This window comes from Poecilia reticulata, chromosome 6, assembly GCF_904066995.2.
Source record: "Poecilia reticulata chromosome 6, P_reticulata-male-v2, whole genome shotgun sequence".
Lineage (NCBI taxonomy): Eukaryota > Metazoa > Chordata > Actinopteri > Cyprinodontiformes > Poeciliidae > Poecilia > Poecilia reticulata.
Genome location: NC_088835.1, coordinates 15,093,621 through 15,108,268, shown reverse-complemented (window position 1 = coordinate 15,108,268; position 14,648 = coordinate 15,093,621). Strand labels below are relative to the sequence as shown.

Here is a 14,648-nt window from a genome sequence, read left to right as displayed (position 1 = left end):
TGTCAGCTGGTTTTAGTGCTTTTGATGAAAAATGTACTTATCGGCATGGAAATGCTCTAGAGTGGGTGTTTTTATAACTAGAGTTTTAAAAATTTGTATCACAACTTTGCGCTCTCATTCCTTCTACATCCAAAGGCATGTCGTTTTGCTGCTTAGCTTCTCATTTTAATTATGCGCGAGTGCTCCCCGCTGTGCTAACACGCTCTCTGGCACCCCTCAGTGTTGATGCTGGGGCTGTTTCTTTACTCTTGCTGGAGGAGACACAAGGGCCTGAAGGAGGGTGTTTACCATGTGTCTGCACACCACGGCGAGTGGGAGGATATCCGAGAAAACGTGCTCAACTACGACGAGGAAGGTGGCGGGGAACAGGACCAGGTACGTGCATTCCCATTCGTTCTTGTCAACATGGGAACGGTGCTTAAAAACTGCTCGGTACTTAACAGTGACTTGCAGACATTATATTGTCATGATACTTGAACTTTTATACATTATTTTGTCACATTACAATCACAATCTTCAAAGTGTTTCATTTGACTTTTGCTGTAATATCACAAGTCTTTGAGGTAAATATTTTAGTTAGTTTTTGGGGTTTTTTTTATTAGTATGTACTCAGTCAGATTGGGTAGAAAGTACCTGTAAGCTTTAGTTTGAGACTGGTTCTCATTTGGATTCTGGCATTACATTGTAGCTTTGGTTGTGTGTCCAGGATTGTGGTGGAAAGTGAACTTTCACCCCAGACTCAAGTCTTTTGCTGCCTCTAATCAGTTTTCTTCCATATTCAGTGTAACTCATCCAGAGTTACTATTGAGCTCTTAAATGTTGTCTGATCAATCCTCTGTTTGCCCATCTTGATACTTGGACACCCTTATTTTTTGCAGGCTTGCAGCAGTGCCATTTTATTTGGTTTTATAACATACTTTAAACTATTCCACAAGTGTTTCTCTTATCTGTCTTTGTTCTGTTTTTTGGTGTTTGTTTTGATGCTGTTTGTTTATAATTGCTCTTGATAAAAACCTCAAGTCTTCACAGAGCAACTGTAATTATACTGAGTTTAAATAGCACACAGTGAGATAGTATTTATTAAGGTGACTTCCAAATGAGCATAGATTGCACTTCTTTTTTTTTAGTGTTTTTGGAGTAAAGAGGCAAAATAACATTTCACCTACTTTAGTGTGTTAAGTGTATTTCAAAAATGCACCGAAGACCAAAGATTTTTTAATTTCACTTGTTAATTATGCTTCTCTGTGTTGGTCTATCATGTTATTAAACAATCTTGTCTAATCTTTGTGGTTGTAATGTGACAAAATGCATAGAGATCTACTGAATACTCTTGCAAGGCGTTATAAATGTCATCACAGTATATTTTGGGAATAAATACACAAAAGAGGACACAGTTGAGAATGTAAACATTAACATTTTATATAAAATGTTCTCTGCTGCAAAACGATAACCAAATATCAGTCCCCTGGAGATTGAGGGATGCAAGTCAATTAGATTAAATTAAGCAAAAAGGCACCGATAGCTGTTAATGCTTCGGTTTTAATAGGCTTGGTAAGAGCAGAACACCATCCCCTCACACAGATAATTAATTACTTGGCTGATCAAAGGAGCTGTTGTTGCCAATTTCCCTTCCTAAGCTGAGGATTCCCATCTTACTCTAAGTAACGGGCTCATTTGCTCCCAGAATCATCAGTTGAGCCACACTGGTTAAATTGTCATGCAGCATGACAAAATGGCATTGGTCATTACGGCGTGTGCAGCGTTGTTCTTATCGCCTAGATATATCTATAAAAAAAACAATGTATATTTTATTGTGTTTTGTCCTTTTCTTTCTTTGCTGTCACAGAACGCCTTCAACATGGTGGAGCTGCAGCGCTCCCTCCAGCCCAGCCCCGCACAATCCCTCCGCTACAGCTACCCACAAAACACCAGCTCCTACCCACAGACTAAGCTTCCTCAAGACAACAACAAGAAGGGGATGTCGAATGGAAATGGCAACGCTGCTATTGCCCTGCGCCTGGCCATCCCCCCGTCGGAGGCAGAAACCTTGTCGTCCCCTCTGACCTTCCGCCGCTCTCAGAGAGCCTTCTCCTTCTCCAGCCAAGATTTGGCCCGCTACCTGTGTGAGGTCATCAGAGACATGGAGCACACAGAGGACGCCGGCACCATGACCACGCCGCGCCGTCCCTCCGGAAAGGAGCACAACCTGTCCTCGGTGCGCTCCCTCAGCTCCCTCAGCGCGTCCCAGGGTTCGGAAGTGAAGCTTCACGCCGCCCAGATAACCCGGATGGACACTTTTAGAACCCTTCGAGCCGTGATGTGCGACCTGAGGGGAGACTCCAAGACTACGGACAGTCAGAGGGACAAACTTAAGGAGAGCAGAGGGCAGCTTAAGTGTGAGAAGAATGGGTGAGGCTGCGCTCTGAGAAACAGAACTGGAGATTACCCAGAAAAAAACAACAAAAAAAACCAACATTAATCAGAAATCAATGGTGGAAATCCAAAGGGAGGTCATTAAATGTGAAATACTTTAAGACTGGAAAGACTGCGCAGAGTCTGTGTGAATTCTCTTATAAATCTACTGTATTGAAGAAACTTTGAAGATTTATGTTCTTTGATATAAAAGATGTTTACCGATGAATGATCAGATGTGATGTATTGTTTATTTGGAATTGCACTGTACAGTATTTAATTCACAGACAGCACTTTTTGGAGGCGCCCTGTGTCAAAGCAACCCATGTCATAAAGCTCATAGAAGAAATGTTTGCAAGCAGCGGGCCAAATGAGTTTTCTCTGAGAAAACTGGATTCTTTGCGCTGTTAATGACTCATGAAATCATTTATGTGACAAAATGAAAATTGTTTCATTTGTATTATCTATTTCCTTTTAAATAAATGAGTATGTTTGATAATATTTCAAACTCGGTCTTGTTCAAACAGGCGTTCACATTCGTCATGCTCAAATATTCCTTTTTCTTTTCTGAAGTTCAAGCAAACCTTCATCTTCAAACACGAATCAGCTAAATGAGATTTACATTGGATGTCTTATCACTTTCATGTTATTAAAATAACACCTTTCATGGTGTTTTCAATGTTCGTACGATGATAACATTCGTAACAATCTCGAGCAGCTGCTCTTGTCATATTAGGCTAACTGCTACCAGCAAGAAGAGCCACTGATAAGAGCAAGGTCAATTCTGGGATTAATTATTCATGTTGAGAGCCTGTAGCCATCTGACCTAAGTGGCTGAGACTCTTCAATATAAACTCAAAACGTCAGAGTCCCAGCAGGCAACCCTACATCATACTTAATTGGGCAACATTACTGGAATTAAGCAAGTGTGACACTGGAGCGAGTCTCTGGAGAAGCACACTGAGCTGCTGCGCTGCCTGCAGCTGATAGAACTGACGTGTCCTTTCCATACGTCTGCACACCTACATAATGCATCACGCTAAGACGTATAAGAGGCCAAAAAGAGGATTTTTAACACCCTGTAGGTCTTCAAAGAGCCTCGTGTTTTATCCATTTGTATTCATGAGCCTTGGTGTACTACCCACATGAGATAAACCCTCTCGAAGTGAATAAAAGATCCTCACCACCTTAATTCTACAGAACGTCTCCTTGTATGCAGTCAAACTTGATCTGGTCAGATCCCTTCGAGATGGAGCGGTTGCATGAAGCCACACTGCCACCTAGTGGCCAGATGCAGTTTGTGTTTGAAACAGCGGCTCGTTGTTTTTACATTCAGGGTTTATCGCCACACGAGTGGGAATTCTCACAGCGGGAACCGAGGATCCTAGCACGAATCCGTGATTATCTCAGTCATCATGAATTACGATGTAGGTCAAATATTATTACAGTTATTAAAATTCGTCCCAAGGACTGAATGCATGATAAGCGGTTCATTTAAATTTTAAATTACACAACCACAGAGCTTTCTGCTTACCTACAGTGTAAATAGATACATTGTTTATATTAACACTGAAAACAAAAGTAAAAAAAAAAACAAACAAAAATGTTATATCTAAAAGCTTAAAGGTCATGTTAAAATATTAAAGTGTTGATGACCCAAGATTCCAGGATAATTCGGGATTCAATCCGACTTGGTGTTGTTCTGTATGTGAGGCCAACAAACCGCATAGTCGTGCTGTCTTTTCCAGTTCTTTCACCTGGGAGCGACAATGATCCGAGGCAGTTGCTTTGCTTAGATTTTTCTGTCAGGGTGTGTGATTTACCTCTCGGCCACTAGAGGGCAGCGTAAGTTAACATGGAGCAGATGCTGGAGGGCAGACTGGAGCAAACTGATCAAACGCCTAAGAGGAAATTTGAAATTCATAGTAAGAATTACAAAAAGTGGGAATAAGCAGTGCTAAAAGTAAATGAATCATCAGGCTGCCAAGATGAGCCATTATACGGTTGATTTAAAGCAATATGTTTAAGCAATATTACTTGACAACAGGTTAAGTTAGAGCTAAGTACAGTTAACCATGATAAAATGGCTGATAGACTGGATTAAAGGGATTGTACATCAGATGGGATGCATTTTTTTTTTTTTTTTACAAAATCTATATTTTTGTAAAGCAAAAAAATATAAGTTTTATTTTTACTTTACAAAAATAAGTAAATTATTTAGATCCAAAATGATGTACTTAAATGTAAATTTTTAACATTTATTCAAAATCTTGTACTAAATAAGTCCATCATACTTGACCAGAATTAAGGGTTTTCTATTAAAGCAAGACACAGACAGCTGGTGCATGATTTTGTTTTCAACATGTTAGATTTTTGTTCGTCTTTGTTAAAAATCACGAGCGTTACTCAAACTCATCCAAAAATGCTGCTGTCAAAGTCCTGACCAATACCAAGAAAATGGATCAATTTACACCAGTCCTTAAATCAAAAATCATAGGTTTTCACTTGTTATAGAAATTGAAGAAATGAATCCTGTTGGGTCTGAATGTCAGAGACAATATGAACCATCTTTGACTCTCGGGTCACAAAAGACATGCAGACGTAAAGCTCCAAGGACCAGATCAAGAGAAATGGAGTTAGGGTTCACTGTCGATGCTCCTCGGGTCTGGAAACAACTCTGAAGGACATAAAGTGCGCAGCATCTGAAAACATTATTGCTATTGCAACTTATTTTGTAACAACAATTCTTACTCTTTCAGCTTATCCGCTAGTTTAACTGTTTTCAGCTATTTGTATTTATTTTTTATTTTCTTTTTCTTGTGTAACCATTGAATTCAACTTTACTTCCTACTATATGTTTTTGTCTTTTAAAGCAAGCTTTATTTTACTTTTGCTTTCTTTGATTCGTCCTGTGTATGAATGGTGCCACAAATAAACATGCTTTACATGGAATAGCTTAGGTCATTTATTGCACCCCTGTTACATATAAGTACGTATATTCAGTTTTGTGACTTTTAGTTATAGATTAAATTTAAAAAAAAATTAACACTTTTCTCAATGAATGATAACTGCAGCCTTTGAATGTAATTTAACTTCAATGCTGGAACACTAGTCATAGAAGAGGTCTATAAAGGAGTTTATATTAATGTTAATTCAAAGCAAACTATTTGAAACAAGTTGTAATTGTATTGGTCATTAATCAAAGTAACATTAAATTCAAATGTACCACATTTCTTAATAAAATAAATTATTTATAAAGTGCAAATAGACCCTAAAGATTCAGCTGAGTGTTACTTCCCACATCTATGTGATACACTATAAAGGTGGCACTCTGATAAATAATATAGCTCAAGACACAGTTCCTTCTCTAAATTTTTTACATGTAAACCATAAACTTTGATGGATTTCAATGGCATTTTATCTGATAGACTAATAAAAACTTCTAATAACTTTCCTTCAGCAACGGCTTTCTTCTTGTCATTCTTCTATCAGGGCGACTTTTGCAGAATAAACAACTAGTAGGAGTCATGTCAGCCCAAGCTGTAGATCTTTGCAGCTCCTCCTCAGGTGCCAGGGGCTTTTTCACTTTTCAATTATTGCTCACTTCACCCATCCTGTCAGCTTAGGTCAAAAAGAAATATCTTAAGATTGCAGTTTACAATATTCTTTAAATTATTTAATGTACAAAAATACCATTGGGAACATCTAGAAAGTGTTAAATATATATAATTATTATTCCAAATCTTTGGGATAAAAGCAGTTTGTTTTGCGTTGTTTTTCTTTTTTTGCTGTTGTTTTTTCAAAATTTGGACTCCTTTCAAATTGTTTGATATATTTTCAGAGATGCCTGTCTCCTTTCCTATAACAAAAAAACTTCTTGGCTGAATACAAAAATAATAATAATAATTTTATGTCCGAATCCTCAAGGGCCTTGGCAGTATGTATGTTGTCCCAGTAAGTTTTAGTCGGTTTGTAAAACTGCAAAAGGATGTGCGAACACGCTGGCACTTCAATGAAACCCAAATATCCTATTCACTTATCCGCCGATAACCATCTAGCTGGGAGTCAGATTCACCCTAAAGCTCTAAAATTCACTCTGTCTTTATCTGAAGTCTGAATTTTCCTTTAACACAACCCAGTTCCACAAAAAAGGAGGAAGCAGAAACCAATTTATCCAGGAGCTTATTTGGAGGACCCTGTATTCTCCTGCACCACAGGATGCATTTCTGATGTGATATCAGTTCAGAAGTGTGGGATGGGGGGCGGAGGGGGAGGCGGTGGGCCCCGAGTCTGTGGGACGAGCAGCACAAGAGGAGAGTGTTTGATGTGACAGCTGGAGATTGTAAGAATGAGGGGTGACACAGAGCTCCAGCTTCCTCGGCCCTGGCTGGTCACCCAGCCAGCCTGTCACTCAGTCACTCCCTGAGATTCCAACTCTGTTTACTCTTGTGTTATTAACGTCTCCCTGTGTGTGTGTCCGTGTTTATCCTCCGGCAATAGATCTGGGAGAAGTGACAGTGTGGCGTGGCCCTCTGTCAGTTGCCCAGCAAAGTGGCATGCGTGTCAGCTCTCCTGACAGACGCTCTCATCCTGCTGGCCAACGATGGCGGCTGCAAATGTGGGACATGTCTTGTGACAGAGCGACACAGCCTACACGACAACTCGGCGCGCAGACAGGACACGAGCAGTCAAGTTTGATGTGAGGGGAGGGGTGGGGGTCAGCGCTGAGGGCCGAGGCTCTGCAGGGCTGAGTGAGAGCTGCGGTGATCTCTGCACAGCTGGAGACGCAGCCGCTCTGCTGCACCTCACTCACAGCTTCTTGTTTTTCAAGTGGGTGTAAAAGAAACCTGTTTTTATCAGTGACACGCTGATGCAGATCTTCTGTCCATCCTCGGCACGGCTTGTTAACATCAGAGCAAAACAATATGCGACGGCTTCACAATCAGCGTCCGATACCTGCCCTGTTAAGGCGCTAATGTGAAGTTCACTGCTTTAAGGTGGAAAGATTTGCGGTTTGCCACTCGAAACAGGATGAGAGGGTCACTGCTCTCACATGCAAGAGGAATTCTAACAACAGCGGAGCTAAAAAAAAAAAGAAAAGAATATTCCTTAATGTTTTAATGTTTTGTCATGTCACATCCTCAAGCTTAATATAAGGATTATGATAAACCAACACAAAGAAGTACATAAAGAATCATAAAAGGGATAAATGGTCTTCACAATTTGTTTGTACACATAAACTCGTGTAACTCAAAGAACAACGTGCATCGAGTTGCCTTCAGGGATCATCGTATTAGTTAAGAGAGTCTTATGGTTTGTGATATAATCTTAGCATAAATAAAGCTGCTCTATGGAGGCTGCAGTGTAGAAATTCATGTCAATTGTCTTATTTTTTTATGTTTTGTTTGCGCTACTGGCCTTTATTTAGCAGTTGTTAGACAGGAAAATGGGTTATGAGAGAGGAGGAAGACGTACAGTAAAGGTCATCGGGTCAGGACTCGAACCTAGCCGCACTGAGAACTGAGGCCTCCGTACACGGGTTGTGTTTTAGCCCTGCGCCACCGTCGCGCCCCTTTTACTTTTCATTGTCTGCTCAAAATAAATAAGTAAGTACATAAAATTAGACCAAGGAGCCCAGCAGAAAAGTCAGGGATAAAGACGTTGAGCAAGGTCAGGTTATGAAACAGTTTCAAAATCTGTGAACAGCTCATGGAGCAGTGTCCCACCCATTGCTTGAAAATGAATTCAACTGCAAATCTACTAAGAAATGGCTGACCACCTAAATTAAATGGCTCCACTCTGAGTCCCTCTGTTAGCAGGACGTGTGACAGAACCTACACTACACACCGTCCTAAAGACCCATCACAAAAAAAAAAACATGGTTGAGGCAGCCTTATGCTGTGGATATGCTATTCTTCAGAAGGGACAAATAGTTGGAACTAACCTGATAGGGGCTGCAGAAGGTTTAAAACTAGGATGGAGGTTTAGCCAGAGTTATAATGGAACAGTTAGTCACAATTATAACAATTTACATACTGAAGTCTGTAATTGTCTTGAAATATGGTTCCATAAAATATTGGTGTATATGTGTAATATACATAATTATTGAGAATATGTAATTGAAAACCAAAACAATCTTTAAAAAAGCAGAGAGGAGTGACTGAACGGAACAAATAAAGATTTTTTTATTTTATTTTTTTTTCAGCATTCTCCTGCAAGGATTAACAAAAGGAAAGAGACAGTTGAAGGCCAAACACTAAGTTATAAACATCCGCACAAACCTCACAACTCTGCACAGAGCACAAATAACTCCAGGATGTTTTGCTTCTGCCTCCACGTTCTGCCCAATTTTCACAATAACGTGAGCAAATTAAAATACATTCGCAACTGGAAACATATTTTCACCAAATTTACTCACATAGTTCTGTGAATTTTCAGATCCTGAGATGTTCTGAGATTCATTTTACTCCTGAGTTGGTTTTTAAAAGGAAGAATGTTACATTGAAGGGTTTGGTTATCTTTTCTTTATTTTGATCCAGTGGCAATCAAAAAGGCTTGGTGAATTCAGTTGTTAAGGCAACATGTTGTAATTTGTGACTTTTCTGCTGAAAGCCATGATCTAACCAAGGACAAACCTCTTTTTTTTTTTTTTTTGCTTTTTTTTTCCTGCATAAAAGTGAAAAATGCTTTCCATAGATGTCAAGAACATTATTACATCAGGACTGACATTGAAATACTTTTGTCTGTCAACATGGCTGGCTTAGATTTTGCTAAAGCTGTGTTTTTTTTTAATCAGTTGACCGAGTTGTCAATTGGTGAGAGTCAGAGTGCCTGTAGGACGGGTCACCAGTTCATGCACCACAGGTGAGTAGAGTAAACAAACAAATCTTCTCCAGTAAGAATAACATTGCTTTATGATGCAGAAAAACTTATTAGAATACCTTCTTTTTTTAGCTATCTCAGTTAAATGTAACTAGTTACATGGTGGTAATTTCAAATTGCATTTATATTCCACTGTTGCTTACTTTTTTAATGTGACTTTAAAACTGGATAAGTACATTCTTATTATAAAACTATGTGTTTACACGTCTGTGTGCTGATGCTAAATCAAGCTAATTGGTCAGACAGGTTCACCAAAAGTCATTTTGTTTTCTAAATTCTGAAATAATGAGAGATTTCGTTTTTTTATTATCTCCTTCGAAGTCAAAAGTTCACATAAACAATATCTTATCCCTTTAAACATTTTGGGAAAACTATGGTTTTGCAGGCTGCTAGGTTAAGTCGCTGCTACATTTGAGGCACACCTGTGGATGTAATTTGATGCCACATCTCAACCACTGTGCTTCCTATGTGTGACACCACAAAACAATCAAAATAATGTCAGAAAAAGAGTTTTCGACCTCTACGAGGTGATTGAATTGAGATGTGTTTTAATGTGTTTCAACCACAGAACAATAGGGAAAAAACAAAAACAAAAAAACAACCTTGTGAAGATTCTGGCTGAAACCAATTAACTTTCACAGTTAATTGAGAATATTTACTGAAAGGTTTTTAGTGAAGTCCTTTATTGGGCAGCTTAAAAGGTGTGTTATATACATTTCATAATGTTTTATTGGCCTTTATGAAACATAAAAACTCATGTGTGTTACTGGGGGAGCTGTTTTTTATTGTTCGGGCAGTTCTTGGCTTGAAGAGTGGTCAGCACTGTCATCATACAGTTAAAGTAACAACGGTTCAAATCTCAACTGCGGGACTTTTCTGGGTTTCCCCCCCACGCCTCTGTGGGTTTTCTTCAGAGTTCAAAAAGATGTTAGACTGTTTGTTGATTCTAAGACAACTGTAAGAGGAAATATGAGCTGGTTCTTTCTGTTTACCGTTTACTTGTGAAAATCCTAGTCTGTCTTTTTTTTTTTCGTTTGGTTGTTGTTTTTGATAAAAAAAAAAAAGATGAGTGACACGTTACTATTTACATTTGTTGTTTCTTACTCTGCTGGTTATGTTTAGGCATCAGATTTCCCCTGAGGTCAGTAACAAACTGTTTAGGTTTCCGCACGGATATTGTAAAGTTATTTTGTGAGAAAAGCATTTTTTTACTTTGGCAAAAAAAAAAAAAAAAAAAAATCATCTGGTTTACTTCACGTCATCCCATCATGCACCATGTAACATCGGCCCACAGATGGCACTCTTTTCCACACCTGAGCTCAAACTCCACTGATCTGTGTTCACATTAGGTTTCTTTTGAGACTCCTGGATACTTTGCCGCCTCTCTTTGTGGTGCTGCACTGCGCTTTGCAAGGATGCACAGCAACTTTCCCCGAAATGTGCTGGTCGCACTTCATCACTCGCTAAATTAGGAACCTTTAATGACACAACTGAGATGGATTCTAGGAGTTGTTGATTTATTGATTACCATCCTCTGCTAAGCTGTGAATACTCAAACAGTTACCAGTCACAGCACAGAAATCAACTTCCCTTTGTTTTGAAACTGTTTTAAAGATTTTTCTTTTTGAGTCGCGTCACTCGCTTTGCTGATGCAAGAAATGACTGAATATTTGCGGAAGATTACATCCCAACAAGCAAAATCCATGAGGCGTTCTTGCATTGAATGTGACCATTTGTGTCTGTCAAGGATCTTGTCCATCCATCACGGAGGAAGAAGAGGGCTGAGCCGAGCAGCAGCGAGGAAGAGGGGGAGAAGCAGAGGGCGCCTGACAGATGGGCTTAGTGAGTGAATCATTGACAGGGGCCTGCAAACGGATGCTGGCTCCATCAATAGCTCAAAGCCTGCGTGATGAATTACTGCAGACAAACAATGCTGAGTAAGCAAATCTGTTTTTAACAAAGCCAGGTGGAAATATTAGAGCTTCTTTCAAAGCTTCAGAACATCAAAAAATGCCATAGATTTATGGACACACACAGTCGGAGCACAAGGAGACCGAAATACACTTAATACGTTGCATGAGGTTGGTAGAAAAAAAAAAAAAAGATTAAAGGATACAGTTTAACTGTTAAAAATAAATCTAAAGTGATTGCAATTTTTGTTGCTATAAATATGTTGTTACTTTCTGTGATTACCTTTCCATAAATCTGCATGTACAACAAGTCACTGGACAAATACATTCCCCAAAATGTAGCTGCAATCTTGAACGCAGAGCCATCTGCAGACAGGTCCGGAGAAATTTGTAAACGCTGACAATAATATCTCAAGAAGAGCAAAATGAATAAGAATGAGATCTAATATTTTGCAAAATGTGGAAAACAAATTTTAAAACCTATCAACAACCGAATGCAGCAATTGTTCAGAAAACAGCCTGGCTTTCGAAACATACAGACATTAATACTTTGAAGCATAAACAGATCGTAAAAAACACAAAAATACTTCTGAAGTCAACATAAAAAAATGAAAAAACAATCAAAAGATTCCTACATATAATTGTCTCCTTTTTTTTTTTGGTTGCACTTAAAAATAATAATAATAATCTAATGAGAATTTACTGTCTCCTAAAATGTTTTGTTCTTATTTTGCAATTTTCTTTTATGATTCAAAACCTGAATGTGATGTGCATTTTGTAGTCACACACCTTTACTCTGATACTCCGATTTAAGTCAAGCACCACCAAGTGTGTTCAGAAGCCATCTACTTATTAAACAAAGTCAAACTGTTTATGATGTGATCTTGCTATAAATCTTTCTAATCTGTGAAGGCCTCATGGGTTTGCCAAAGAAGATTAGTGAACAAATAGCATCACGAAAACCAGGGAACCCAGCAAACAGGTCAGAATTCAAGTTGTGGATAAGTCTAGGCATGGTTGGGATTAAAAAACAAAAAGCTAAGGAATCCTTGCTTTTAGAAAGTATTGTGGATCATAATGAATTTTGTCTAATTATCAGAGTAAAAGAGGCTGAAGTGCACAGAATGTATCACTGACACCAAAAGTTACTCTTCCCTATCATCTTCAGCTTTATTTAAAAAAAGTGTAGCCTAGAAAATGTTAACACTTCCCTCCTACCCCGCTCTTTGTGCTCCCTCCTCCCCATTACTGCAGACAGAGCTAACAGAACCAGGTGCTGCTGGGAACAATGGCTGGCCCACGCAGGGATCAATGCCAGGCCACTGATGGGCTCTCATTCCTTCACCAGCCGACGTGATAAATGACATGGCCCATATGTCTCCACAGCCCAGACTGCAGCTATCAGCCTCCTTTGTCTCCACATCTAAAGCGAGTTATGCTGTGAAAAATGTAAAATGCAAACACAGGCACAAACAAAGCAACTTAGACATGCACATGTTGCTGTTGAGGACCTTGACCTGCCGTATCATCGGTACAGTTTAGATGAGAAAGATCTGATAATTAGATTTTTTTTTTTCACAGACCACTTTGTAACAGTTTATAATTTTTTTTTATTTTTTTATTTAGGAATGACTCTCTGCTCCTCCCTCCTCCTCGTGTTTCCTCCACAGTCTTTTTTCCTTGGCAGCAGTAAATCCTGATGTCTATACAGGTAGCAGATCTCTGGCCTCTGCCGGTTGTGTCCCAGGTGTCTTGTCAGCTGTCACAGACGTCCGACGGCAGGCAGGGATGGCATGACCAGCGGGCCGGGCCATGTTGGACGGGTCAGCCGTCAGCGTTGTGGACAGACAGGCATGTGGCAGTGATCTCTCTGTGACAGGCTGTCAGAGAACCGCCAGAGAGCCACCAGGCAGCACTCACCCCCTGTCATCCCACCTGACTACAGACAGAGGGGAAGCTCTGAATTCTCAACTTGCCACCCCAGACTCTTCTGCTTCCTCCCCCCCGCCGCGGCACAGTACATCCATTGTAGCTTTGAAATTCAGCAGATTTCTTTATCTGGGAAATGCACCGGCGTTCCGGCTGTAATAACGTCGCTCAGTGCCGGATATTCTAATTGAATGTTTGCTGAAAGGATGATTCAGTTCAAGTGCTTTTACCTGTCTCACCTCTTGAAAATGTATACCTGCGGGGCACACACACACACGGCGAGGCAGACAAGTCCTACACAGGAAGGAGATGCAAACCTGTCAGGCGACATAATTGCCATTTTATAACAAGAGACATCTCCGCTACCTCCGATCCTCTCCTTCTGATGGGAGTGTATGCTCGTGTGTGTGTATATTTACCTCAAACCACTCTGAGCTCGCCGTTCAGTGAGCAACTGTCTGACAACTGACATTTGGAGCGGCTCAGGAGATGTATATGCCATTTGTATCCATGGCAGGGTCAGGCTGTGTTACATGACCTGCAGGACACAGAGATAGAGAAAAGATACTAATCTCATGCAGGGATCAATACAGCGCAGAGAAGACCTGATAATTGACCGCTGTCAATCAATCAGCGTTGTATGTGTGCAGCCAGAAAATGTGTCTTTGCTAGAAGGAGAAGAAAAGGACTAGTAAAAGTATATGGCAAGGAGTAGTGCACTCAGAAATCCACTGAAGTAAGGTGTAATGTAACTAAGATAACTACATTTTTTGCTTAATGCATCTCTTTTATGATAATTTATATTATGATATTGTGGCCATGCCATTTTAGTCTTCTGATTATTACTGTGGCTAACATTGTGTTTGTTTTCTTGCCTTCTCCTCAACAACACGCATTCCTGCAGGTCCTTTTGCAGTTGTTTGTGTCCTTTTCTTGAACCTTTAACCTCCCAACCAGTCAAAGCTGGAGGTTGTCTTTGCCAACATTGGTTCCTACTAAACATTTCTTCCTGCTAGAATAAAGTTAATCTCTCCAACACCAGATTCCACCTGGTTCATGCTTATAACATAGGGCTAAAATTAGAGATGGTGTCACACTGCTTCTGATTTTCCCACATATGTTGGAGTATCTGAAAACTCTTTTTATGTCAATTAGGGGTTTGTCATACAACACAGCCCTGTTATGTATTACATTCCATGTTTATGTAGGGAGTAAATAAAACAGCAGGGTTCTATTTTTTAGAATTTTTTTTGCATTTGCATTTTTACTCATTGGTGTTAAAATAAAAATGAAGCAAACTGAGACTCAAATGTTGCTGTAATTACCAAAAAAAATAAATTGCCTAATCTCATGCAACCCAATAGAAATGCGTTACTCACCAATAATTAATTAATTTCATTACATGTACACTAACTCTAACGTGTTTTTCAAAATGCCAGAAAAAAGGCCAGGAAACAATTTTCGTGTCATTTTTGCCAAATGATGACAGTCATGTTTTTTCTTTCTTGATATCTA

General features: G+C 39.5%; 1 protein-coding gene across 1 annotated transcript in view; it reads left to right on the top strand.

The window, feature by feature from the left end:
- Positions 1–2,913, top strand: part of LOC103466206 (neural-cadherin-like) — a 132,225-nt gene extending 129,312 nt beyond the window's left edge. The window contains exons 32-33 of the mRNA XM_008411644.3: positions 221–375; positions 1,847–2,913. Of these exons, the coding sequence (XP_008409866.2) occupies positions 221–375; positions 1,847–2,413 (722 nt within the window). The 3' untranslated portion in view covers positions 2,414–2,913. The remainder of the gene's footprint in view (positions 1–220; positions 376–1,846) is intronic.
- Positions 2,914–14,648: the final 11,735 nt, after the last annotated feature.